General features: G+C 41.0%; 2 protein-coding genes across 2 annotated transcripts; one reads left to right on the forward strand and one right to left on the reverse strand.

Annotated features, from left to right (window-relative positions):
* The first annotated feature begins 17 nt into the window (after window positions 1–17).
* LOC146571458 (kinesin-like protein KIF1B) lies at window positions 18–23351 on the forward strand. The gene is made up of 9 exons (XM_085280671.1): window positions 18–55; window positions 12358–12435; window positions 15322–15430; window positions 15549–15615; window positions 15763–15847; window positions 20617–20721; window positions 20820–20953; window positions 21054–23007; window positions 23173–23351. Exons 1-6 carry the CDS (start codon window positions 40–42, stop codon window positions 20622–20624), a joined length of 363 nt encoding a protein of 120 aa, XP_085136797.1. The 5' UTR covers window positions 18–39; the 3' UTR covers window positions 20625–20721; window positions 20820–20953; window positions 21054–23007; window positions 23173–23351.
* A 1568-nt stretch (window positions 23352–24919) lies between these two features.
* LOC146571459 (putative E3 ubiquitin-protein ligase HERC6) lies at window positions 24920–26252 on the reverse strand. The gene is made up of 6 exons (XM_085281292.1): window positions 26230–26252; window positions 25946–26115; window positions 25686–25749; window positions 25526–25596; window positions 25246–25429; window positions 24920–24976 (listed from the first exon to the last, which is right to left on the reverse strand). The coding sequence occupies exons 2-6, from the start codon at window positions 25972–25974 to the stop codon at window positions 24950–24952; spliced, it is 375 nt and encodes a 124-aa protein (XP_085137418.1). The 5' UTR covers window positions 25975–26115; window positions 26230–26252; the 3' UTR covers window positions 24920–24949.
* Window positions 26253–26377: the final 125 nt, after the last annotated feature.

Genomic DNA, 26377 nt, shown 5'->3' on the forward strand with positions numbered 1-26377 from the left:
CAAAGTTCCACCTGCGCCTCAACCTGTTCTTGCAAAAGCATGAAAACTGACAGAGGTGAGACAGCAGAAAAGTTTTTGTTTATTTTTTTTTTACTAAGTTAAGGAATTAAGTTAAGAAGAGTGATTAAATAAATTGTTTCTTGCATTTTTGGTTTAATGATTGTGTTTAGGATTATTTCAGAAACATGTTTAGAGGATCTTTGTAAGCCTGTATTTACTTTGAAAGAAGGGAAGCACTTCTTCATTCTACAGAAAAGGTGACACATTACAGATGAGTTCATAAAAAGTGTCACTGTCACTCTTTCAGGGCTCTGTCACTTTTTCTTTTTTACTGGAACAGCATGGTAAAGTAGGCCTAGGCTGCCATCTTGTGGCAGTGTGTTGTTACTACAACATATGAAATTGTGTTTCTATTGGAAATATAATTCAGCACCACCGAGCCACTCTCTCAGTTACAAACTGAACCTGTTTTTTAGACATAAATTACTAAGTACAGTGAAGCTTTTGGTTTTGTAAAAGTGTTTCTTATTCTAAATGCATGTTGATTTTTATAAGGGTGAAGAGCAGTTAGCAGTGCATTCACGGACATCTTTAAACTATTAAACGAAGAATCTTTGGTCATGATGTCATGAACTAGAAACGTGAGCTCCAGGTGAGACTGCACAGAAGAACAAGTGTCCTTAAACTGCATCAACTGATGACTTCTTACAATTTTATTCTACTGTGTGTTTTTATCATTGAACGTTTCTGTCTTTGTGTACATGTAACGCAGACACTAAAGCTGTGCCAGAATGTCATGCTGAAGAGAAGGATTCTTTTAAAATGCATGGGGGAGCAAGCGAGTCAGATACCAAGGGCACAAAGATGAAGCAGGTCTGATCGGAAACCGTTTATTTCCAGGCCAGGGAGCACAAATAAAAACACCCTTAAAAAACGTACACAATAAAATGTTATCAATAACTAAAATCCCCCAGGAATAAACAAACCCGATTCTAAAACTAGTAAAAATACAATTTTCTATGTTTACTAAAATCCCCTGGTCTAATTATGCCACATGTTTATTATGGGTCCACCAGCAGGCCAGGAATTCCTTTTTTAGAGCGGAGTCAACGCCAGCCTCGTCCCCGGCAGACGAGGAGAAGCCTCCAATCCTCCTCTTGTCCCTTCACTGGGTCCATCGCATCCCAGCCCAGCTCGCGTTCTGCATCGGAGTCCGTCATGCGATGCCACCACGGCTGCTCTCGCGTCAGGGCCCTGTAAAATAACAAACAGGGGCCAGAACGGTCTGAGATCATGGTGGTAGGCTTGTGATGGACACACTTTTCATCCCTGGAAGACCAACATGCAAGATAAATACAAAGTTCCACTGTGTGACATACATATGCTAACACAAGCTACTGTAACTTAGAGAAGCTCAGCGAGAAGAGTGAGAATGTTCAAAAATACAGCCGCATCAACAACATGAACAAATATATTACCAGGTCACAATTACAGTGAGTCCGCAAAACGTTCAGCTTCAGTAGGAGACTTGAACGTGTTAGTGATGCTGTTGTGAACTACCCGAAGCTGGGCCGGGTAGTGCAGACTGCACGTCGCTCCGGAGGCGCTAAGCTTTTTCCTGACCGTATTGAAGGCCATCCGCTGCGCAAGGACCTAGTTGGGGAAGATGGACAGATTCTCTCCATCGCAGCTCAACGGTGCACGTTGGCGTGCCAGACGCAGGACATGCCACACGTCTTTGTCATGATGCAACTTGGCTATGATAGCCCTCGGTCGCTGGCCAGCCGTTGGTTTTGGTCTAAGGGTGCGGTGTGCCCTCTCCACTTTTATCGGCTTAATAAAGTTGTCTTTCCCCAACACATCCAGCAGCAGGGATGAAACAAAGTCCGCCCTTACCGCCCTCAGCACCTTCCTTCACTCCAACAATCCTAATGTTGGCCCGACGCGAGCGCGCCTCCATCTGGCCTAGCTTGCCACGCAGGTTATCGGTGGCCGCCATTAGTTTCTTGCATGTAGCTTCCAGCATACAAACACGGCAGTCCAATGTAGTAAGCGACTCATCGATAACATCTAGACGTTGTTCGGATGACCGGATATCTGCCTGGAGCTTAGACAGAATAGACTCAATTGTGTCAAGGCGGGTCTCCATAGAAGTTTTTAGGCTAGCGATAGCTGCTAATATGGCGTCGGTGCTCGCAGAATTTTCAGCTACTGCTTTCTGGCAGTGTGTTGCGTCTTTTTTAGGCGGCATGTCGTCCAGTATTTATCGTAGTCGATGCAAGGCAGTAGTGCTGTTGACCAGTTAAGTAAAGATGCAGGGTGTCGCGTTAAATTGTTGGAAAATAAGAAGAAAAGTGCGGAGCTGAGAAGAGTGCGTCCTACTCCATCAGTGTACACGAGCGCCCCCATGAAGTTTAACTTTTAAAACACTAACCGAGGCCTGTAGTGTATATGGTTTTTCGTCGTTTCTCTGAGCATCGTATCGCCTGATCTTGGGAATTTCTCAGGACATCCACCTCTGGGAAGACAGGCAGCGGTCTTAAATGTTGTCCCTGTAGATCTGGATGTCAAATTGTTTGGAAATTACTTTATAACACTTTCGAGGTAGAGAGGCAGCGATAGTTGTGTCTGATATCTCCGGCGCACACCTGAATGCTCCAGACAAGCAAAGACTTTGCTTTTATAGAGCTCACTCTTACTGATAATCAGTTTGATTTGATTAGCAGCACCTGGCTGTTACTTACCCTCTGATACTCTATAGAAGCACTAAGTAAATAATGACATGGTGTAATATGTCATGTGTCATTCTTGATCTGAAGTTTTATTTACCTAATTTTAAGTCCTGATGAGGACCGGACACCTTCCCATCATGTTGTGTGTACCTCGATTGCTTTGCAGAGATGTCCAAAATGCACTGAAGCATCAAATTTGTGGGTCGATGATGCCAATTTGTGTGAGTAACTGGCCTAGCTGTGAGTCTATCTCGACCTGATGTGGATGGTTTCGCTGAGGTGGAAGAGTATTTGTTGACTGGACTATGTGACAGCTTAATGCAGCGCTTATATATCTCCTGGTGACATAAGAGAAAGAAAGTTAGCAATAGAAAAGAAAGGGAGGCAAGAGGTTTGTAATTAGAGCTGTGTATTCATGTTTTACTTTTAAAGTATAGAAGGATTCTGTGGCGTCTCTAGGACGCCTCTTTTCTCCACCCTGTTCTCCCTACATTACCTCCAGGTTCATCGTACCAGGCTCAGCTGTGCTCATGCACCACATCACTTCCTCATAAAGTGTTCATCATTCAAGATGCCTCAATGTCAACAGGTCGGGTTAAAAACAAAAAGCATGTCGCTGATTGTGATCCCGTTCTTGTGATCATCTCTCTGCTGTCCACGGCAGGCTGCGTGTCTGAGGTGTTCACTGTTTCAGGCAACCTGTCAAACCTCATGTCAAGGCTGCATCATCATTCTTATGTTCCTGCATGTGCAAACAGATGACTCATTGAAGCGCTGCATGGCAGTGTCTCTATACACTGGTTACTTGCTGTACCCGGGATACAGTGAATATGCCATACTAAAATACATAACGGAGACTCAAGGAGAACTCCCAGAGGAAATGTTAAACTATGGGCAAAAGACTGCAAAGTATTTCTGCAGGGAGTTCAATTCCGACAACATCTACCACTGGAAACTCAAGACAACTGAACAATATTTCCAGGAGTTTGGGATTGAGTTTGTTGACAAAAGAGTTAAAAAATTGAAGTCTCTGGATGAACTCTTATATACCGAGATCATTGAAGATGAGGATTATGCAGATGCAACTGCAAAAAGGTGTGATATCCTGATGTTTGTAGAAATGGTAAAGCACTTGCTTCACCTCAATCCCCAAAATAGAATGACACCCAATCAGGTCCTTGAGCATGCCTTTTCAAAACTGAGCCACCTTGCATGGATACGCCAGAGTAGCTCCTATGTTGAGTCCTGCTATGAGCACATCAACTACTTAAGGACAAAGAAGAAAGAGACGCCAGGACAGAGTCTCCATACCAGCAGGACAGAGTCTGCACACAAGCCCACCTCTGACACCAGACAATCTGCTCAAAGGAACTTCCCTCCCTCTGCAGCAGAGAGAAAAACACTAGTGATCCCCCACAGCCAAAATGGTTCTCCCCATTCAACTCAGAGGAACAGCCACAATTTAGTCAGGTGCTAATACATAAAACAGCAGGAAACTGTTCCAGTCAGAGTGAAAATTCTGAGACAATTCCAAAGAAAGCACAGTGTAAAAGAAAGCATCTGCAGGAAAATGAAAAGGATACGAGTGACCCAGGTCTTAAAAGAAAAAAGACTAATTGGAAAGATGTGCGCAGAGAAACACTGTACCAACATGAAAGGTCAGATCATGACCAGCAGAAATGCCACGATTCTATGGCTCCATCCTGCGCAACCACTAGCTACAGGACACAAAATTCCATCTTGCCAATTAAGAGGAAGCCAGATGAAAACATCTTTGCGACATCAAATAAGAGGGCCAGAACCAACTGCGAAAACGGCAAGAGCCAAACCTTTAACCACAGCTGGGCCGAGGACCACCGCTAGAGAATTATTTTTTTGAAATAAAAACGAAGACATCTACATCAGAAAGCAAAATAAATAAATGAATAAATAAACAAAAGTCTCTTTCAGATTTTTTGGTTTAGATTTGTTTTCTGGAGATTTTAAGGAATTACTGAATTGTGTACACTGATGCTTTAAAGCCAAAGCAGTTCATAATGATTGGCCATGCTTGCCTTAAACTCACAGGGAGATTACAAATATATGATCTAAAGCCAACATATTATTATTTTTACACACAAGTCAGATTTTTGCTGTTATTTGACATGTTTCCATTAAAATAGGTTCAAAAGAATTGCACAGATTCTGAAACCAATATGCTTGAATACATGTGACTACTTGCTTTAAAAGTCTAACATTTCAGCCTGTAAACTCTACCATATGATAAGGCAGTAAACAAGTGTACATATAATGAACTATATACTTTTGTTTACCTCATCATAATACGTTTTATTTTTATTTTTGAGTTCTTTTCACAAAAAGACATCTTGGTATTTAGGATAAGTGTCTATGAAGAGGCAGGTAGCAGCACTAAAAAAATCATTTATTTAACATTTATTTTATTGCAACGCCTCACCTGTTTGATTTTTTTTCCTTTCATTTGAAAACACAAATGTCTGTCCTGCTCTATATAAACTGCACAGAACCTTCAAGCAATATGTTGGCAGCAGCCCTTCACTTAAAAAGCTAGAAAAGTATCATGATACACAGTCATGGACAGAAGGTTTTGGCAGTAGCACAAATGTTGTGTTTCATACAAACTTCACTGATTCTGTTTTTATTAACATGATTAACATGATCTACAGAAGAACCCACATTAGCGTGTCATAACTTTCAAAGACTTTTAATGGCAATTAAAAATCAAATATATGTGCATTATGTTGTTGGCCATTGTTCTCGATAACTTGTGCTGGATGTCAGCTTCTTCTGTAAATCCGGACTGATGATCGTGATGGGCCGCCTTATCGGGGCTGAAAGTTGATGACAACCTGTGGGCCGGAAATCCCATCACTAGCCACCGTAAATATACTTTTATTTATTCACTCCACATGAAACGTAATAAATAAATCATAAAATACATAAATCAACTATTCACATTTCAACTTTTAACTATTTAAATTTTCAGCTTTTTCCTTTTACAAATTTAAAGTGAAACAACACAAAACACTGCAAACCACAAATATAAATATATATATATATATAAATAAATATAAATTATAATGTGAAAACAAAAAGAACATGCACATTCTCTGTCATATAGACCTGCATGAATAAACTTTCTGAATCCTTTATCATCTGCAACTGAAAATAGTTGTGGATGATTACTATCCGATTGTTAAGTGATGACGTGACGAATCCTACTTCTGGGCCTAAAGTAGTCTGCGTTTAATATGGCTTTTGTGTTGTTAACATGTTTAATGTTATGTATTTTCTTCTATTTAATCTCAAAAAGCTCCTAAAACAGTCAGTGATCACTGTTGACCTCCCTCGGCTTTTATTACTGCTAATCATTTATTTAAGCTCAGTTTTTAAAACCTTAGGATGTAACTACAGCCCAGCCCATGCAGCAGTATATGAATGACTAAGCTCATGTTGTGGATGGATTATCTCAGTTGTTCTCCTGGCTGAAGTTTGGTCCTTTTACAGCATCCTGCCATGCGATTACATTTGTTCCTGACCACCGAGAACACTCATGTTAACTTTTATCGAGAGGAAAAAAAGTTAGCTTGTTTATGTCTGTGAAGGTTCTCAGTCATCCAGGTCATCGTAGTCAAAGGAGCTTGCAAAGAAAAGCGTCTGGACTTCTTTAGCTTGTTTATATTATGCTAACACAGCTGTGTCGCTAGTGGTCACGTAGCACATCATTATATACCAGCTAGCCCAACTTCAGTAACTCTACAAACGTCACTGCTGTTTAGTTTACTGTCTTCATTTATGTTGGAAGTGATAACAGAGCTGTATGTTTTAATTTGTTTCCAAAACCCCGCAGTTAGGACATGCAATATTGTATTTAGATAGAAGCTAGCGAGCTAACTCCACAAACGTCACTGCTGTTTAGTTTACTGTCTTCATTTATGTTGGAAGTGATAACAGAGCTGTATGTTTTAATTTGTTTCCAAAACCCCGCAGTTAGGACATGCAATATTGTATTTAGATAGAAGCTAGCGAGCTAACTCCCTGCTAACTTCTAACTCCGTTAAATGTCATAAATTCCGTTTTCATGGATGCCTGGATGTTAAACTCAATTGTTACACCTGGTAGAGCAGAACGCTGATCATTTTATTAAAGATGAAAGACTTTAGACAGTTTTTCAACTCTCAGTAATGCCATAGTGATCGTTTGATATATGGACCTGCAGCGGAGTTTAGGTCCAGACACGGCTAGTGACATCAGACTGAACAACCGGATACCTTTCTAATGTGACGTTGGTGTCCCTGGCTCTTTCTCTCTCTCTCCCTCCCGCTCTGTTCCTGTGCTACTGATTTTAACTACCGCCCCTCCCCCCTCTGCCCAGCGCAAAGCAAGGCTCACATGCTGAGTGAAGCGGGAAAAAAGTGCGAGAGAGAGGGTGAGAGAAAGAAAAAAACAAAACAAAAAAAAAATCGGCTCGCGATAAGGAGCCGGCTCGCGTCGTTCGTTCGCAACTGACCCATCACTAATGGTGGCCCCTAGAGACAAAGCACGTACAAACTTCAAATCACGTACAAACCCTGAAGCACGTACAAACTCCAAAACACATAAAAAACACGTAAAAACATGTAAAAACTCCAAAACACGTACAAACTCCGAAGCACGTACAAACTCAGAAGCACATAAAAACTCAAAACACAACAGAAGTGCTCCAGGATGCTGTTTTGGAAGTTCAGTTCATGCTAGAAATGTGTTTTGGAGTTCGTACGTGTTTTGTCTCTAAGAGCCACCGCATATATTTATATATAAACATATATAAATAAAACCACTTTTTTTTTTACATTAGTAATTCCTTTTGTGCATAATTTTATATTATTGTTAATAATAAATAAATTAAAGCAACAAAACAACCTGAAGAGCCGGTTCGGAGCCGAAAGAGCCGGTTCTCTAAAAAGAGAATACTAATACCTACAATATCAGAGCTGCTTCTAACTGCAATGGCCAGAGGCTCCATAGCTAGAGCAAAGAGCAGTGGAGATAAACAGCAACCCTGCCTAGTCCCCCAGTGAAGTAGAAACGGATGTGATCTATCAAAATTTGTATCGATGATCTTGGCCGTGCATAAAGCATACGTACCAAAGTTGTAAAATTACTACCAAAGCCAAATTTCTCAAGTGTAGCAAACAGGTATTTCCACTCAATTTGATCGAAAGCTTGTTGGGAATCTAATGAAATAACAGCTGAATTTGGAGGATTTGTTCCATACAGTACATTCAATAGACAACGGGTATTAGAGAAAGCAAATCTGTCTGGAATAAAACCAGTTTGATCGTGTTGAATTAAAGTGCCCAAAAATTTATTAAGGCGTGAAGACAAGAATTTTGGAATGATTTTTTGATCATAGTTTAATAAACTAAGTGGGCGATATGAAGTCACATTGGTGGGGTCTCTGTCCTTCTTAGGGAGAAGACAAACGTGGGCATCATATATGGTATCAGGGAAAGAGCCCCGTGCAATAGAGCAGTTCACCATTCTGAGTAAAAGTGGAGCGATTATATCAATATGGGCTTTATAAAATTCTATGTTGAACTAGAGCTGGGCAATATAAGATTTTTTCATATCACGATATGTTTTTTTCATTTCAGGCGATAACGATATCTATCACGATATAAGCCAAATAACTATATTTGTAAGATTTAAATGTGCCATTGCTCACAAGTAAAATGTGAAATAATCAGCAGCTTGTTTTATTTAAATATTTATTTCCCATAATAAGTTCAACAGGGTAGATGTACTTAAGGAACATGAGACTTTTTCAGATAGATAAAGGCAAATATTGCAAACTACACAAAAGGCAGCCGCTAAAGCGTTTAAGTTTCAAAATAGAACAAACAAAACAGACTAAATTGTCAATTTCACTTAGAAACAAAATATTAATTCTAAAAATAAATCTTAGTTTGTTTTACAGAAGAACAGACAAAATTGACTAACTTTTGTCAATATCAAATAAACTGAGAACTAAAAGGAAATTCTCAATCTCTCCTTGTTGTATAGCTTAGCTTTTCAAACAGTTTTAACAGTTACTTTAGTCTGACAAAAGCCGAATGACGAATTAGTGCTTCCAGTCAGAGACGGAGGCTACGTCCACACGTACACGGGTATTTTTGAAAACGGAGATTTTCCGTTTTCGTTTTAAAAAATAATTCCGTCCACACATAAAGGGAGAAATGAAGGAAAACGCTGCGATGAACATGCAAAAGCAGCAGGTGGCGCTAGATTCCTAACCGTGCAGAAATGTTGGCCAATCAGAAGTCTAGAAGCCTAGAAGTGGGAAAAAGTAAACAAAGCTGGGGCATCGAAGCAGAACAGAGTCGTATGTGTGGAGGGACAGTAACTGTGTGTATATGTAAGCATTTAAACACTGCAGAGAGTAGAATTAACAGTAACAGTATTGTAGAAATTCATTTCACTGAAACAATAACGTGGCACACAGTGTGACGTCAAAAAATGCGCACACCTTTGACGCTGCGTTTTCTCAGTTTTTCTGGTCCACACGTAAATGCAAAAACGGAGTTTTCAAAAATCTTCGTTTTCAGTGACCAAAAACGGCGTTTACGTGTGGACGAAAGGTGCAAACGCATAGAAAAATCTGCGTTTTCAAAAATACCCGGGTACGTGTGGACGTAGCGCATGCACCAGTTTATTGTATTTCCAGACTTGCTTTCGGCACAATTTACAGTGCACGCTACTCTGTTTTTTGTCAGACTTGAAATAGCCGAAATACCTTCACACTACAGAACTTCTATGGCTCTTCCGTTCGACAATCTCTCCAGCATTGGAACCATCATCTGTTTTCTCTTCGGTAACCTTTGGTCACGCTCTGTTGATTTTTCTAGTCGGCACACTCATTTCCTCCATTACCCGGTGGCTGGCTGCTTCCCAAACAAATACACATGTGCGGCTTGGCACTTGTGCTGTACGTAACAAGTCACGTGACGTGACGCTGGGGCTGTGATTGGTGCGGCTCTGCGCTACGTAATTTGGATTGGCTGTTCCTTTTTTTTTTTTTTTAAGAGGACAAGAGCGGCGAAGTCTATCGCGATAGTTTAATTTTTCTATCGAGAAAAAGTTATATCGCGATACATATCGTTATCATTCTATCGCCCAGCTCTATGTTGAACTCATCCGGTCCGCAGACTTTACCACTAGGGAAAGAAAGGATAGCAGCTTTGACTTCTGTGATGCTGAAATCAGCATCAAGCACTTGGGTGGCAGATTCTGTAAGGGTTGGAATACTCAGAGAGTTAAGAAAGCTAAAAAGCTCAGAGTGAGTGGCGTTCGATTTAGAAGAATACAGTGTGCTGAAAAACTCAACAAATCTGTCATTAATCAGCTTAGGATCAGTAATTAATTCACCGGTAGAGGAGGCAATTATGTGTATGGTGCGATGGGCTTGCACATCTTTTAATTGTCTGGCAAATAATTTATGGGGTTTATCTCCCAACTCAAAGTGTCTTTGTTTCAATTTAATAATATCGCTACCGACTTGGGTTCCCAAAATATGATTGTATTCGAGTTTTAGTTTCAGAATAGCATTAGATATGTCCTCAGTATCAGATTGGCGAAGTGCCTCCTCTAATGTTGACAATTCAGACTCAATATGGGACAGACGATTTAATGTAGTTCTTTTCGAAAATGTTTGAAAGCAAATGATCTTGCCACGCAATGCTGCCTTAAAAGATTCCCAAAGAGTGGAATCAGAGACCTCACCATTGTCGTTATGTTTTAAGAAATCTGAAATCTCAGTGGAAACATAAGTGGAGAAAGTTTTGTCTGACAGAAGGGTAGAATTGAATTTCCAATTAAAAATTCGAGGCTGTAAATTAAAATCTATTTTCATGGTAAGTGGGGCATGGTCAGAAATCAAGATTTGATGATTAGCAGAGCTGACAATACTGGGTAGTAGTCTAGAATCTGTAACAAAGTAATCTATTCTGGTAAAGCTATGACATACAGATGAAAAAAAGGAATATTGCCTGTCATTTGGATGCTGAAGCCTCCAAACGTCTACCATGTTGTGTGATTTTACCAGATTGTTCAAAACTGCCGTGGATCTAGTAGTAGGGGCTATTTTTGTAGACGATCTATCCAAAACAGGATCAAAATAGCAGTTAAAATCGCCACCAATTATTATACTAGACATATTATATTCAGAAATTAGATAAAATATTTTGGAAAAGAAGTCAGGACAGTCAAAATTAGGGGCATAGATATTTAGCAAGACCAGTGGGAAAGAGTTAATGGACCCAGAGACCAAAACAAATCTCCCACCCGGATCAGTAACGACGGATCCAAATATAAATGGAGTGGTTTTCCATATGAGTATAGCAACACCTCTGGCCTTAGATGTGAAAGTGGACTGGTAAACCTGCGACACCCAATTTGCTCTTAAACGTCTCTGTTCATTGGAGTGAATATGAGTTTCCTGAAGAAAAACGATATCAGAAGATAAATGCTTCAAATGTGACATAACCTTCCCACGTTTCAAAGCTCTGCCTAAGCCCTTGCAATTCCAGGATGTAAACGTCAAAGGACATGTTCCTAAACCAGTAGCATTGTTACCCCGCATCTAAATGAGAGGTGGTATGACATATGGACTGGTGAAAAATAATACAAAGGACTGGCATAAAAAAGGTTAAAACAAAATTAACACCAAGAACACTGAACCCCACCCCCCAAAAAGAAAAAGGCCGCAAAAAAGAACAAGAACCACTGCGGCCCATCCCAGCGTGCATTAAGGGGACTGCCGGGAAGAAGAGCACAAAACCTTCATATACGGCAGCTCCGCACCAGACTCCATTAATCAAAACTATAGTTACACCCATAAATCGACTGATTGGGTAAAAAAAAAAAAGAAAAGAAAAAAAAGACGCAAACCTATAAAATGACTTGTGTATAACCAAAGTTATAATATAAACGTTCTCAGTACTTCACGATAGAGAAAAGTTTTAAGACGTCGTAGCAAAAAAACAAAACAATGATAGAAATCAGATCACCACAGAAGCATTCAAAAAATGATTGAACGAATCGCGACTCTCACTACACGAACAGTTCCAGGTGCTGGACTGTTTGAAGGCCCCACTTTGGATCACGTGAAGGACATTCAGTTTTTTGTTGCAAACTGTTTACAGAAAACGCACTATTGTCACACCACAGTGAGCCAGTTGCATGAACAGCAGCCTAATCAGACTTCTGTAGAGTCTCAGTTTTTTTGGAGTCTGCTTCTTGTGTCCAACAGGAAGAATTCTGTCCATAAACAAAGGATTTTAAAATGTACCATTTCTTTTTTTTCTTTTTACTTTTGTAAAGTAACCTAAAATTATTATTGCCTCAAAGGGATTTATACTCTGAGCTATGTTTTTTTTTGTATTTTAAAAGCAGCCAACGAATTGTTAATGCATGATTAAAGTGAATTGGATTGGAAGGAGGCGTTGTTGGTAAATCTGCTAACTTTGTGGTGGAGGCTGTTGGACACAATGTTGGTACAAGGGGGGTCCTGAAAGCATGTACTGATTAGCTTCAGTTTCTTCTCTGAAGTTGCTCTGTTTCTCTTCAGATGTCTCTCAGACCAAGATTGAATGTGATGACAAGGGTGATGGATGGTGTGACATGTGCTGCTGGCCCACAGAACCAGGTGAGTATGCTGTCCATGTGCTCTGCAACAATGAGGACATCCAACACTCTCAGTTAAGATTAGTTTTCATGATTGTTGCTTCAAGGCCTGAGATTATGGTGGTGGGCTTGTGATGGACACACTTTTCATGGCTGAAACCTCTCCTGTAGAGGCTAAGCCTAGGCTTGAAGCCACTGGGGTGTTCGTTGGCGACGCGATGTCACTGGTATGCATGAAGTTATTAAACTTGATACAGTCCAATAACTTCATCCTTACTCATCTTGTCGCTAATTACGTGTGTCTACCTTAAATATCTTCACAAACTCAAAATGTGACCTCTAGCACCAAACGCTTGCTGCAGTTCTTGGTGTCAGAGGTGACACACAAGGTATCAGGTTTTCGCTGCAATTACTTTTTCATATAGGACCAAGTATGTTTGGATAGCGTTTTGCCCTTGAAAACTGCCGTTTAATATTAGACATTCTGTTATGTGAACGGCTGTGTGCAGGCAGGAAAAGGACCCAAAGGCAACAAAACTAGGAATACAAAATACTAGTGATGGCCCGCTTGAAGCTGAAGCTCCGGTGTGCGTCAAAAAAATCAACACACTGCTTCAGAAGCACTGTGTCGAAGCTTGATTCGTTTGGCCAGAGTCACGTGATCAGTGACGTCCGAAGCTTCATTTAGAACCTAACTGCTTCGGTGTCTGATTCAATGGTTTATAAGGAAATGAATCATTCGTGGGATTTGTGGAGCGTTTTGATGGTGACAGATAGCAAACCACTGATATTTCTACTGAGAGATTTGGAGCCAGCGAGGAATAGAGGGGGTTCTGTTGTGTGGGAGAATTTTGAGTTGATTTTTGTCAATCGGGTGGGTTTTCCAGCTTTGTGTTCTGGCCGTTTGCTTTTGTTTTGTGCCTGTTTATTATATCTGAAAACGGGAAAAAGGTGAAATGTCAAAAATCTGCTTCCATAATATAAATATCATTAAATAACTTTAGAAAAACTTCCACTTGACTCTTTACATGTAATATTGTAAAAATATATATTTTATTGTTTAATTAATCTGAAAATGTTAGTCTGCCAAATGTGCAGCAATTGGATTTATTTATTCTCTTTATCTGATAGTTTGTGGGGCCCAGGTAGACTGTATAACTGCATCTCTACCAGTTTCTCTGCACTCCAGCCTCCTCTGTGCCATGTGAAGGGGTTTCCCTTAAGGCAGGAGAAATTATCTCCATGAAAAGGAACAGGTTCGGCCATCGCAGAGTGAAACAAATTCTCTTCTTAAATAAAAATGAAAAAGGGCTACTTTAAATGTATCATGTTTTTAATTTGCAAGTTCATAAGCATTTTCCTTTTCCATCTCACAATCAATTCTTCCCCCAGGTCAAAAATATGTCTGGGGAAATTTCCCTAATATAATATTATTTATAAATATACCCGTCTAGCGGTTAATTGCATAAGTGCATGGAGACAGGACCTCACAGCGGAAGCATACTCCATAATGTGTTGTACATTATCATATGTATATTATATGTAATGTGGTATTTTTCAATTATTTTATTTACCAACATCAAGAAGTCACAAGCAAAGAAAGACCACACAATGGTGCATGTTTAAACAAGGAGAGTTTACTGGTCAAAATTATTTATTAAACAAATAAACCACATTTTTTTAACCACCCAAAAATACACGTTTAAAGCAACACCGCGGCCCAATATCAGACAGAACTCCACTCTGTCAAGTGGGCAATCATTATGAAGCAACTGGTTTTATTTTGTGGATTCAAGCTGCTCTTAATATTTGTGGTCACCAGAGAGGACTGTGTTGAAAAGCTTTGAGTAATGAACCATTTTTCAACACAAGCTTCAGAAAGATTCATTTGGCCATCACTACAAAATACACTTACACAGACAGAACACACAGCTAGATGGCTCACAGCACAAACACAGGGAAACACAGGGCTTAAATACACAGAGGGAGCAATCAGGGAATGGGTAACAGGAAGGAAACACAGCTAGGGCAAATCAGGCCTAACGAGACAAAGGAAGCAAAACCAGACGCATTTACATGAGACACCGACTTTCAAAGTAAAACAGGAAACAAAACACAGAGACGCGAACTTGACAAGGGGATACAGCTGACAGGGGAGACAGAGCAACTAGAGAACACAGAGACATAAACCATAAGACAGAACTCAAAGAAACCAAAGACTGGAAATGATCAATAATATAATAAACTCAAAACCCTGGGTCAACGACCCAGGCATCCTAACACGTTCTTGTCTAATGTTATAAATGTATTGATCTGAAACGTGTAAGTGTGACAAATATGGAATAAGATACGAAAGCAGAAAGGAGGCAAATACTTGTTCACAGCGCTATAGTCTGTAAATGGTCTTCTTTTGGCTATAGTAGATCTTTTACTTGTTCATTTTTTAATTGTTTGTTAAAATTGTTTTTTTCGATCATATTGAGTATAGAGGAATGCAACTGTGAGCTTTAGCGATTAGCCCGTTTCAACAGGACCATGAGGACCTGATGTGTGAGACAGCAGGGTGCTGCCACTGGTGTTGTAATGTGTGATTTAGTTCCTCCTAACATTTCAGTTTGCTTCCAGTATCTATCCTCTGTGATTACTGGCTCTTTAGACAGATTTAATAGAAGTGTGTGAGCTATTGGCTCAGTATAAAGGGTCAGTAGTGTTTTCATGTCACCTATCCATCCTCCTTTTAGTCACCCAAAGCATGTAGTAAATACTCCTCACTTTTATTCATCTTCTCTTAAATTCAGACAAATTCCAGCTTGATAACATTGAGCTTGTGTGTGTGTGTGTGTGTGTGTGTGTGTGCGTGCGTGCGTGTGTGCGTGCGTGCGTGCGTGCGTGCGTGTGTGTGTGGCAGTTGCAGCCACCAAGTTGAACACCATCACCAAATCCAACCTGGGTCAGTGTGTCAGCAAGTACGACCTGCTGGTCTGGTTTGAGATCAGCGAGCTGGAGCCCACTGGAGAGTGAGTATCCACCTGGAGTGTTATATTCACGCACAAGCTTTAAAGGAACCATAAAAATTATCTCCACGAAGAATATTATAAGTTGGGATGTTGTGTCACCTCCTCCCTCCATGCACAGGTACATCCCAGCCATCGTGGATCACAGTGGAGGCCTGCCCTGTCATGGTACCTACCTGCTGCACCAGGTACAGGATTGGTGCACATGTTGTTTTCTTATTACTCGCACAGTGGTAACTGCTTCCTTTGTACACAGTTGAATATCTTCTTTTAAAGCGTAATGTTGCTCTAGCTGTGCTCACTGTGATCCTGAGCTCCTGTTATGTTTGCTGCAGGAGATCCAGCGGAGGATCAGAGTGACCCTCATCCACGAGAAGGGCAGCGAGCTCCATTGGAAAGATGTTCATGAGGTGGTTGTAGGTGAGCAGCCTACAGAAAACAAAAACCCCAAAGCACAGAAACAATGTTTTATAGTGTTTGTGTGCTTTTGATAGAGGAAGACAGGACAGAACATCATTAAAGGGATTTGACTTTGTGAGATCACACTGAAAACGCACCACTCGGTTCAGCTGCTGACTCTGAAGCCAACAGGCTCTTGAGTGTGGATGATTGTGTTGGTACTGGATGCTGTGATAAAACAGCTGTTCTGATCTGTCTTCATTCATGCCTGTCGTTATTGAGCCTCCTATTCAATTCATTTTATTTATATAGCGCCAAATCACAACATAAGTCGCCTCAAGGCGCTTCATAGATACAGAGAAAAACCCAACAATCATATGACCCCCTATGAGCAAGCACTTTGGCAACAGTGGGAAGGAAAAACTCCCTTTTAACAGGAAGAAACCTCCGGCAGAACCAGGCTCAGGGAGGGGCGGCCATCTGCTGCGACCGGTTGGGGTGAGAGAAGGAAGACAGGATAAAAGACATGCTGTGGAAGAGAGACAGAGGTTAATAACAGATATGATTCAATGCAGAGAGGTCTGTTAATACATAGTGAGTGAGAAAGGTGACTGGAAAGGAAAAACTCAATGCATCATGGGAATCCCCCGGCAGCCTACGTCTATTGCAGCATAACTAAGGGAGGATTCAGGGTCACCTGGTCCAGCCCTAACTATATGCTTTAGCAAAAAGGAAAGTTTTAAGCCTAATCTTGAAAGTAGAGATAGTGTCTGTCTCCTGAATCCAAACTGGAAGCTGGTTCCACAGAAGAGGGGCCTGAAAACTGAAGGTTCTCCCTCCCATTCTACTTTTAAATACTCTAGGAACAACAAGTAGGCCTGCAGTGCGAGAGCGAAGTGCTCTAATAGGGTGATATGGTACTACAAGGTCATTAAGATAAGATGGGGCCTGATTATTTAAGACCTTATATGTGAGGAGCAGGATTTTGAATTCAATTCTGGATTTAACAGGAAGCCAATGAAGGGAAGCCAAAACAGGAGAAATATGCTCTCTCTTTCTAGTCCCTGTCAGGACTCTTGCTGCAGCATTTTGGATTAGCTGAAGGCTTTTCAGTGAGTTTTTTGGACATCCTGATAATAATGAATTACAGTAGTCCAGCCTGGAAGTAATAAATGCATGAACTAGTTTTTCAGCGTCACTCTGAGACAGGATATTTCTAATTTTAGAGATGTTGCGCAAATGGAAGAAAGCAGTCTTACATATTTGTTTAATATGTGCATTGAAAGACATGTCCTGGTCAAAAATGACTCCAAGGTTCCTCACAGTGTTACTGGAGGCCAAGGTAATGCCATCCAGAGTAAGAATCTGGTTAGCTACCATATTTCTAGGCTTTTCAGGGCCGAGTACAATAACCTCAGTTTTATCTGAATTAAGAAGCAGAAAGTTAGCGGCCATCCAGGTCTTTATGTCTTTAAGACATTCCTGCAGTTTAACTAATTGGTGTGTATTATCTGGCTTCATAGATAGATAGAGCTGGGTGTCATCTGCATAGCAGTGAAAATCTATGCTATGTCTTCTAATGAAACTGCCTAAGGGAAGCATGTATAATGTAAACAGAATTGGTCCTAGCACTGAACCCTGTGGAACTCCATAATTAACCTCAGTGTGTGAAGAGGACTCTCCATTTACATGCACAAATTGGAGTCTATTAGATAGATATGATACAAACCACTGCAGTGCAGTACCTGTAATATCTACAGCATGTTCTAATCGCTCTAATAGGATATTATGGTCGACAGTATCGAATGCTGCACTAAGGTCTAGCAGGACAAGCACAGAGATGAGTCCACTGTCAGAGGCCATAAGAAGATCTTTTATAACCTTCACTAAAGCTGTTTCTGTGCTGTGATGAGCTCTTAAACCTGACTGAAACTCTTCAAATAAACCATTCCTCTGCAGATGATCTGTTAGCTGTTTGACAACTACTCTTTCAAGGATTTTTGATATGAAAGGAAGGTTGGAGATTGGCCTATAATTAGCTGAGACTGCTGGGTCTAGAGATGGCTTTTTGAGTAAAGGTTTAACTACAGCCAGCTTGAAGGCCTGTGGTACATAGCCGATCATTAGAGATAGGTTGATCATATTTAAGATCGAAGAATTAATTAATGGCAGGACTTCTTTGAGCAGTTTTGTAGGAATGGGGTCTAAAAGACACGTTGATGGTTTGGAGGAAGTAATTATTGAAGTTAACTCAGAAAGATCAATTAGAGAAAAAGAGTCTAACTTAACATCAATGGTACTAAGAGTAGCTGTAGATAATATTACATCTGTGGGATGATTACTGGTAATTTTTTCTCTAATGATAAAAATTTTATTTGTGAAGAAGTTCATGAAGTCATTACTAGTTAACGTTAAAGGGATTGTTGGCTCAAAAGAGCTCTGACTTTTTGTCAGCCTGGCTACAGTGCTGAAGAGAAACCTGGGGTTGTTCTTATTTTCTTCAATCAGTGATGAATAGTAAGATGTTCTGGCTTTGTGGAGGGCTTTCTTATAAAGCAACAAACTATTTCTCCAGGCTAAATGATGATCCTCTAAATTTGTGACACGCCATTTCCTCTCCAGATTACGAGTCATCTGCTTTAAGGTACGTGTTTGAGAATTATACCACGGAGTCAGGTACTTCTGATTTGAGACCTTAGTTTTCACAGGAGCTACAGTATCCAGAGTCGTACGTAGTGAGGAGGTGAAATTATTAACAAGATAATCGACCTCTGTTGGAGTAGCGTTCAGATAGCTGCTCTGCTCTATGTTGGTACAGGGCATTGAAGATGATAACAGTGGGTGGATTATATTCTTAAACTTAGTTACAGCGCTTTCAGAAAGACATCTACTTTGATAAAGTCTACTCTCCACCGCTGTGTAATCAATTACTGTAAATGTAAATGTAAACTCCAAACCAGTAAAAGCGATCTTTGGAGGCAGCACCCTTTTTAGTACTTTGCTGTATTTGTTTGTGATTGTGTGACACTGAACCACAGTGCTATGTATATCCTCTGTAACACTCAGACGTTCCCAGATCAATGTTTCCCCCTCAGCTGTTTCTCACTATAGAGTCTTTCCTCAGTAACAATGAGGCCAATGAGGCACCAGCAGAGCATATCTGGCTCTCAGTCTGTGGCTGATAGTGCCCCCTGCTGTTAATAACAGGAACAGTGTAACTTTGTATGGAGCTCATAGTGATGGTCTTAAGATTGCTGCTTCAAGGCAGTAATTTGTATCCATGTGTGCTGTCTATTCTGAGCATATGCAGTTATGTGAGCTCTCTGGATTTATGTATCAGGACATAATTAAAAAAAATCAGGTCCTTAGTAGGTCTTAATATGAGGTAAATGCAACCTCAGATGAACAACACATAACACTTTATACCAGGTCATTATTTATTTAACACACACTGAGCTGAAATTCAGATGTTTCAAAAACTAAGTACATCCAAGACTATTTCCATAATTATTTAAGAGGGTCAGTATTAGCCAAGTGCTAATCAAGTGCACTAGATCATCAGTAAGTGTAACCACTACTGTCAGTTTGCTGGTGTGGCGTATTCAGGTAAGTGGTAACATACTGAGGAGGAGAGAAGCAGTTGTTGATACCCATGAATGTGGGAAGGCTTTGAAGTCGATCATTTTGCAGCAAGAAAATTTATTCGCAAGTTAAAAAAATCAAAGACTGTTTCCAATCTTACCAGGAGTGGACGTCCCAGAAAATTCACCCCAGACATCTGAGGCTCTACAGGCATGCTAAATGTTGGAGTTCATGGCAGTGCAATTAGAAACAGACTCAACAAATATGGCCTGTTTGGAAAGACTTCCAGGAGAAACCATTTTCCCTCTAAATACAACATGGCAGCATGGGTTAGGTTTGCAAAGTTGAAAAGCTAAGCCCTAATGCACAGCTTCAACATTGGTGAAAACCAAACACGGCATATCAGCAAAAACACCTCATACCAACGGTTTTGCTCGGGTGATGATTATTTGGGCTTTTTTTGCTGCCAAAGAAGCTGCAAAGTGTCCAGGTCACTGAGTGAGCCATGAAGTATTCTAGAGTCAAAGAGATCATCGTTGGGTCAGTGATTCCAGAGCGCAGCAGCAAAGCAACAACAGAGTGGTGCTGCAGTGGCTCAAAGTTGAGACTTCAACATAATTGAACGTTAAGAAAGCTGTGAATGAATAAATATCTGCAAACTTCAATGAACCGAAGAAACATTGTAAAGACAAACGGGCCAGAAATCCGTCCACACTGCTGTGAAACACTAATAAAAAATGATTACCTCAAGCTTTTGCTGCTAAAGTTGGTTCTATCAGCTGCTGAATCACAGGATGTACTTAGTTATAGTCATTTGTGCATTTTGGGTTGCTTTAAATAAATAATGATGTGTTGTAATCATCCAGATCTAGAACCTTAAACTGCTTTTTCACGTGTCTGTAAATGAATTTCTTTCTTATCATTGGTGTCGGCTGACACTTGACACTCTGTGGCTCCTGATTTGTCTGTTGTCAAGGTCTCACCTCAGTGTGATTCCTCACGTTTTGTCATGATTAAAGGATGAATGTGAACACCGCTTCAGTCACTGTGTTCACTTCCTGATATGTCAGAACTGCGCTCACGTCACTCACTTTTTTTAACAACATGACACACTGCTGTAAACAGAGACCCTGTAATGTTAGCACCAAGTAGGACTTCATAAAAAATAATGCTGTCAAGCTAACTTTTGCTCTTTCTGTCTTTTTCAGGACTTTGAGGCAGTGTGGGACAGCTCCCTGCACAACTCCCTCCTGCTCAACCGCGTCACTCCCTATGGAGAGAAGATCTACATGACCTTATCTGCGTATCTGGAGGTCAGCCGCTGCTCCGCCATGTTGTACCTGTTTGTACGTGTTTTTAAGTCTCTTGATGTCATCGTGTCTAACACACACCCTTTATCTCCTCTCTGCAGCTGGACCATTGCATCCAGCCTGCCATTATCACCAAAGACCTCTGCACGGTCTTTTAATCCCAAGACGCCAAGATTTCCCCACCCTGTTCTCTCAAGAACCTCTTTGGGACTGGATACTCCAAAACTCCTGACTGGTAAATCTGGGCTGCTGCACTGTGGCCATCTCTGTTTCACAATCAAAGATATCTGCCCTGTTACAAAGTTTCCTTCTTCATAACTTCTGCTTCATTATAGCAACCGAGTGACTGGGATCTACGAGCTGAGCTTGTGTAAGACATCTGACACTGGAAGCCCAGGTGAGCAGACATGAAACATGAGGGCTCATGTCCTGAGCAGGGATGCAGAGGAGGACGGTCCTGGACACATCATGTTATTTGTCTCCTGAAATGAGTTTCATTCTATTTTTTATTATTTTTTGTTGTTGTTGGTTTTTTATTAAATTAAGATGCTTGCATGATAATTTCCCCCAGGGATCAATAAAGTATTCTGATTCTGATACCTGCAGCAGTCCTCAGGAGAAGACCAGGTTTGCTCAGTTTAAAACAAAAAACAAAAATGAACCAAATCAGCCAGCATACATTTGAAACCATGAAGGAAAAATCTACAGTTATCTCCAAGTGACGTGTTAGTTTACGCTCTGCTGCCTAAACCATAGCTGCTAATAGATTTATAGGGTATTTTTCTTCTGGCAGTGAATTTACATCAGGCTGAACCGTCTGTGAAACAAAAACTCAAAGTGGGAATGAACTTTGACAGGAGGGCCATGCCCGATTTCCTCTGTCATCCACGTCATACTTAGATCCTCCTCAATCTGTGTACATACGCCACCTCTAAACCGCCGATAGTGCCAGTGTCAGTTAGTGAGTCAGTAAAATACTCATGCATTTGTGTTAACATAAAAACTGCAGACTAACTAGAGACAAACAAGCGAGGATCACTTCATATCTCAGCAGTTTAAAAAACAAACAATGACCGATTGTTCCTGCAGGAGTAGATTCGGGCCCCTTTTTGCTTTTTCATCCCAAGGAATAAAAACAGGGTTACAAGGAGATGAGGAGGACTAGGAGGATGAAAACGAACTAAAGAGAGAACTTGATTTGTACATGCGGTCTGTTCTGGGATCAGTGTGTGTCACGGACCCAGTTCCAGGGACTCGGGGTCCGTGTGCAGTATGGACTTGTTGTTGTTGTTATTATTATTATTATTATTATTATATTATATGTATGTGTTCTGTGCTTCTGCTGTCCTGTGTCCATGCTTGTGTTTTGGCAGGTGTGTGGGTGCAGTCATGGCAGGCACTTTCAGCTCTGGTGAGTGTGGCCTTGCCAGCTACCGGTCACACCCAGGAATCTCCACACATACCTGGTGTCATGGTCCTGAGTCTGAGGACTCGATGTTTTGTGTTTCTTTATATTCTTCTATATACTTGTTTATTCTGCCTTGTCTTTTGTTTAGGTTTGCTATGTGTTAGTGTGCTTGTTTCATGCCTGCCTGTGTTCCCTCTGTCTGTCCATGGTGTCACTGTGTCTGCTCGTGAGTCTGCCTGCCAAGTTCAGTGTCCGTTCTGGTTCTGTCTGTTAGTTTCCTGTTTTATTCTGAAAGTTCATGTCTCATATCAATGTGTTCAGTTTTACCTTTCTCCTGTCTCGTTAGCCTAATTTCTCCCAGCTGTGTCTCCCTCCTGTTGCTCATTTCCTAATTACTCCCCTGTGTATTTAAGCCCTGTGTTTTCCTGTGCTCCCTGTCGTGTCGTACCCTCATGCTGTGTGTTTCTACCTGTAGCTCCCTGTGTGTTTTGTTAGAGTCTTCCCAGTTTAGATTTTGTTGTTTTTTGTGTTCAGCAATAAAAGCTGCCATTTTGAGTTCCGTCCTGTCTCCAGTGAGTTTGCGTTTCGGTCCAATTCCTGCCGGCACACAGCCGTACTATGACACCTGGCGCCGATCTAGCTTCATCAGAGGAGCTTCAAAACAGTGTGGCTGAGAGCTCCTCGACGCTGGATCGTTGACTTCCCGTCAGTCTCGGTTTATGTGCAAGGTCTGGCGTCAGGTGTTGTACTCACGGCTGCCTTTGTGTTTCCCCAGGAGGAATTGTGGAGACCAGGAAGCAGCACACGGACAGTACACAGGGAACGGGCACGGAGCACGGGTTAAAGGAGAAGACACGGAACAGGAGTCGGGATCGCACAAGGTATTTATTGTTGCTTGGATTTACACCACTGTAAATAAACGCACTGCCTTCATCATCAAGTCCTGCATTTTGGGTCCTCATTCCTCTGACAGCTTCTGAAGTCGTTCAAAGTTGCTTAGCCCTTTGAACGACTTCAGAAGCTGTCTTTTTTATGTTTGTCTTCAGAGTTTAGGAACTGTTTGCCTGTCAAACCATGGACCATGAGCATGGAGCGGGAGTCAGGAGCACGTTCATGGAAACCACTTCTTTCCTTCTGTTTCACGATTGTTCACATTTCTCACTGTAAATAAACACACCGACTCTGATGGGAAAATCCTGCATTTGGTCCCGGTTCTTGCCACGCATCTTGACATAAGTAATAAACACTTTGATTTAGAAACTGCATTTTGTGTTCACTTGTGTTATCATTATCTAATATTTAAATTTGTTTAATGATCTGAAACAGTTTTTCACATCACTGTACGTACGTAGAAGTTCTACTCAAACTCTATGAACAGAATCATTCTAACAATGTGAACCAAGCTGTCACTGCATCTGTACTAATACTCAGTTTGTAAGTACAGACATGATGCCTCATGCTACAAAACAACCCTAAGAGATGCGGTTAATATATTGACCAGTTGGGTAAACTTGTCAACACTGTTCTTCAGAGGATAAAGTGCTGGTGCTATGTTCCACCACCAGACTTGCACACAATGTTGCAGAGATGTGCCAAGCAGGAAAGCACAAGAGCCTTAAGGCTAGTTCCAGAACTTTCTTTTTTTAAAATTGTAATTCTAACAATCATTTTATTAAAATACAGATGAATCACTGACTTGTGATGCTATTGTTTCTGTTTCTTCAGTCATATCTCCTCCTGTTTTCCTGCTTTAGTGATGCAGGCGTCTCTCTTACACCATCATCACTTCCTCCACTTCACCTTGAGGATCCGAAGATCCATAATTGGCCTACCTGGGGTTGAAAGTCTCGATAAATGCACGGCGTTTCAGCGGGTACACCGGCTTCCGCGAGTGTGGCGCTTATTTTGAGCGATGAAAAAATAATAAATAATTTTATTTTTATATTTCAATATCACAATAATCTTCCAATGTAGAACTACAAGTTGAAAAAAGAACTAACATAAATAAAATACACTTCAGTTAAATACTTTTAACTTATTTTCCCAAGCCACGCGGAGCCGCTCTATACGGACTAAAGAGCCGCAGGTTGCCGACCCCTGCCCTAACCCATCCAAATCATTGAAATTGAAATTTCCTTGCTATTAAATATTCCATAGTCAGCTGTTAGTGATATTAAAACAAAGTGGAAGTAATTGGAAATGACAGCTAATCAGCTGATTCTAAGGCTCATAGTGCACTTAAGTCACCAATATCTGCAGTCTGCTATTGTTACAGATGTCCAAACTTCATTGGTTTCCATGGCTGAGCAGCTGCATCCCAGCCTTACATTGACAAACACAATGCAAAGCGTCAGATGGAGTGATTTAAGCATCTCAACACGGGACTCTAAAGCAGTGGAGATGTGTTTACTGGAGTGACGAATCACACTTCTCTGACTGGCAATCCGATGGATGTGTCAGGGTTTGGTGGTTGCCAGAAGTACTTGTCTGACTGCACTGTGCCAAGTGTAAGGTGTGGTGGAGGGGCGGTTTTGTTGTGGGGCTGTTTATCAGGAGTTGGGTTCGCCCCCTTAGTGCAGATGAAAGGAACTCTTAATGCTTCAGCATATCAAGACAATTTCATGCTTCCAGTTTGGGGATGGCCACTTTCTGTTCCAACATGGCTGGGCACCAGTGCACAAAACAAGGTCCATAAAGACATGGAAGAGCGAGTTTGGTGTAGAAGAACTGGACTAGCCTGCACAGAGTCCTGACCTCACCCTGATAGAACATCTTTGGGATGAATTAGAGCAGCAACTATGAGCCAGGCCTTCTCCTCCAACATCAGTGTCTGACACCACAAATGCACCTCTGGAAGAATAGTCAAAAAATTCCCATAAACACACCTAAACCTTGTGGAAAGCTTTCCCAGAAGAGTCGAAGCAGTTATAGCTGTGAAGGGTGGGCTGACTATTATATTATACTATCATACAAAGGTCTGGATTAAGACTGAGATGTGACTCAAGTTCATATTTGTGTTAAAGCAGCCGACTGAATGCTTTTGACAGTATGCAGTACACAGTTATTGTGCTACAGGACAGCTGTGAAACTACAGCCTGTGTCTGTTTGGCTGAATGTACCTGTTTGAACTTTTCCCAGTCATGCACGTCCTGGCCGACCAGCACTCCCTGCAGCTCCTCTGGTCGAAACAGCCTCACCAAATCCTGCTCACACACCAGGAAGAAGCCTCGCTTGAACTCCTGGAACACACTCTCCACTGATGTGTTGAAGGCATGATTCACATAGGCCTCCACAAACTCCTTCCTGTTTAGGAGGGAAAATGTTAAATTAGCAAATATTTCACAGAGACAAAGGTGCTGCAGATGAACCTCACAAGCACGTCATGTTTTATATGCTTACTTATTTTGACTTGTCAGTGGCTTTCCAGGAGTTTGAGGATCCAGGTCAACATATGTTCCATCCCAGTTTATCTGTAAATTAGTTATAAATCAGATGAGTTTAGCTGCAAAACCTGAGAATGAGACAGATTACTGATCATCTTCTATAGTAAAACACATACCCAAAAGTCCATGTAGAGATTATCCAGAACATCATCTTCATAGTTTAAGATGGTCTGCAGACTCCTTTAAAGAAATTAAAACAAAAAGTTGTATCAAAAGAAGTTCAACTATGTACATTTTACAGCAGCCACAAGTTACTGTAACTTTTGACACACCACAACTTAAAATACATCCATCCATACATTTTCTTCTGCTTGTCCGGGGCCAGGCTGTGGGACCAGCAGCAGCATGTGTTACTGAAATGAAATGGACAGCCAACAGTCCAACAGTCGGGCTGAACTCCTTCATATCCTCCAGTGTCGGCTCTAAACTGAGTAGCTTCTTGAACAGAACCAGTGGGAATGGTAAGTGTATGATACACTGGTTGTACAAGGCCAAGCCACACAGTAGTCCAAACAGGAAGAAGTTTCTCTTGCTCTCCTCTGTTGCCTGCATTAATAAAAATTCACTTTGGTTTATTTTTGGTTCATTATTGCTTATCGTTTAAATTTGAATCTTTTAACCAATTTTATACAGTTGGTGGGTTCAGTTTTAAAGTCTTACATTGGAGGGAAACCATGCCAGGGTTTTGGAGTCATAGCGTGGGCAACGGCCTGAGATACTAATATTATCAAATAAAATCTGCACTTTATTTAAAGTAGAAATCATAATCATGTGAAGGAAACCTCAGACTGCAGTGTTCAGTGATTTA

This window comes from Mchenga conophoros, linkage group LG7 (assembly GCF_057382185.1).
Source record: "Mchenga conophoros isolate Kocher_MC1m ecotype Shallow Benthic linkage group LG7, M_conophoros_male_GT1.1, whole genome shotgun sequence".
Taxonomy (NCBI): domain Eukaryota; kingdom Metazoa; phylum Chordata; class Actinopteri; order Cichliformes; family Cichlidae; genus Mchenga; species Mchenga conophoros.

What these genes read in the sequence shown, in the direction of transcription:
- LOC146571458 (XM_085280671.1), top strand. An exon ending in CTGCTGGCCCACAGAACCAG is followed by an intron (nt 12,436 to 15,321) that starts GTGAGTATGCTG and finishes TGTGTGTGGCAG; the next exon opens with TTGCAGCCACCAAGTTGAAC. An exon ending in GAGCTGGAGCCCACTGGAGA is followed by an intron (nt 15,431 to 15,548) that starts GTGAGTATCCAC and finishes CTCCATGCACAG; the next exon opens with GTACATCCCAGCCATCGTGG.
- LOC146571459 (XM_085281292.1), bottom strand. Translation starts at nt 25,974, where the DNA reads ATGAAGGAGTTCAGCCCGACTGTTGGACT. An exon ending in ATCTCTACATGGACTTTTGG is followed by an intron (nt 25,597 to 25,685) that starts GTATGTGTTTTA and finishes ACTAATTTACAG; the next exon opens with ATAAACTGGGATGGAACATA. An exon ending in CCACTGACAAGTCAAAATAA is followed by an intron (nt 25,430 to 25,525) that starts GTAAGCATATAA and finishes CCTCCTAAACAG; the next exon opens with GAAGGAGTTTGTGGAGGCCT.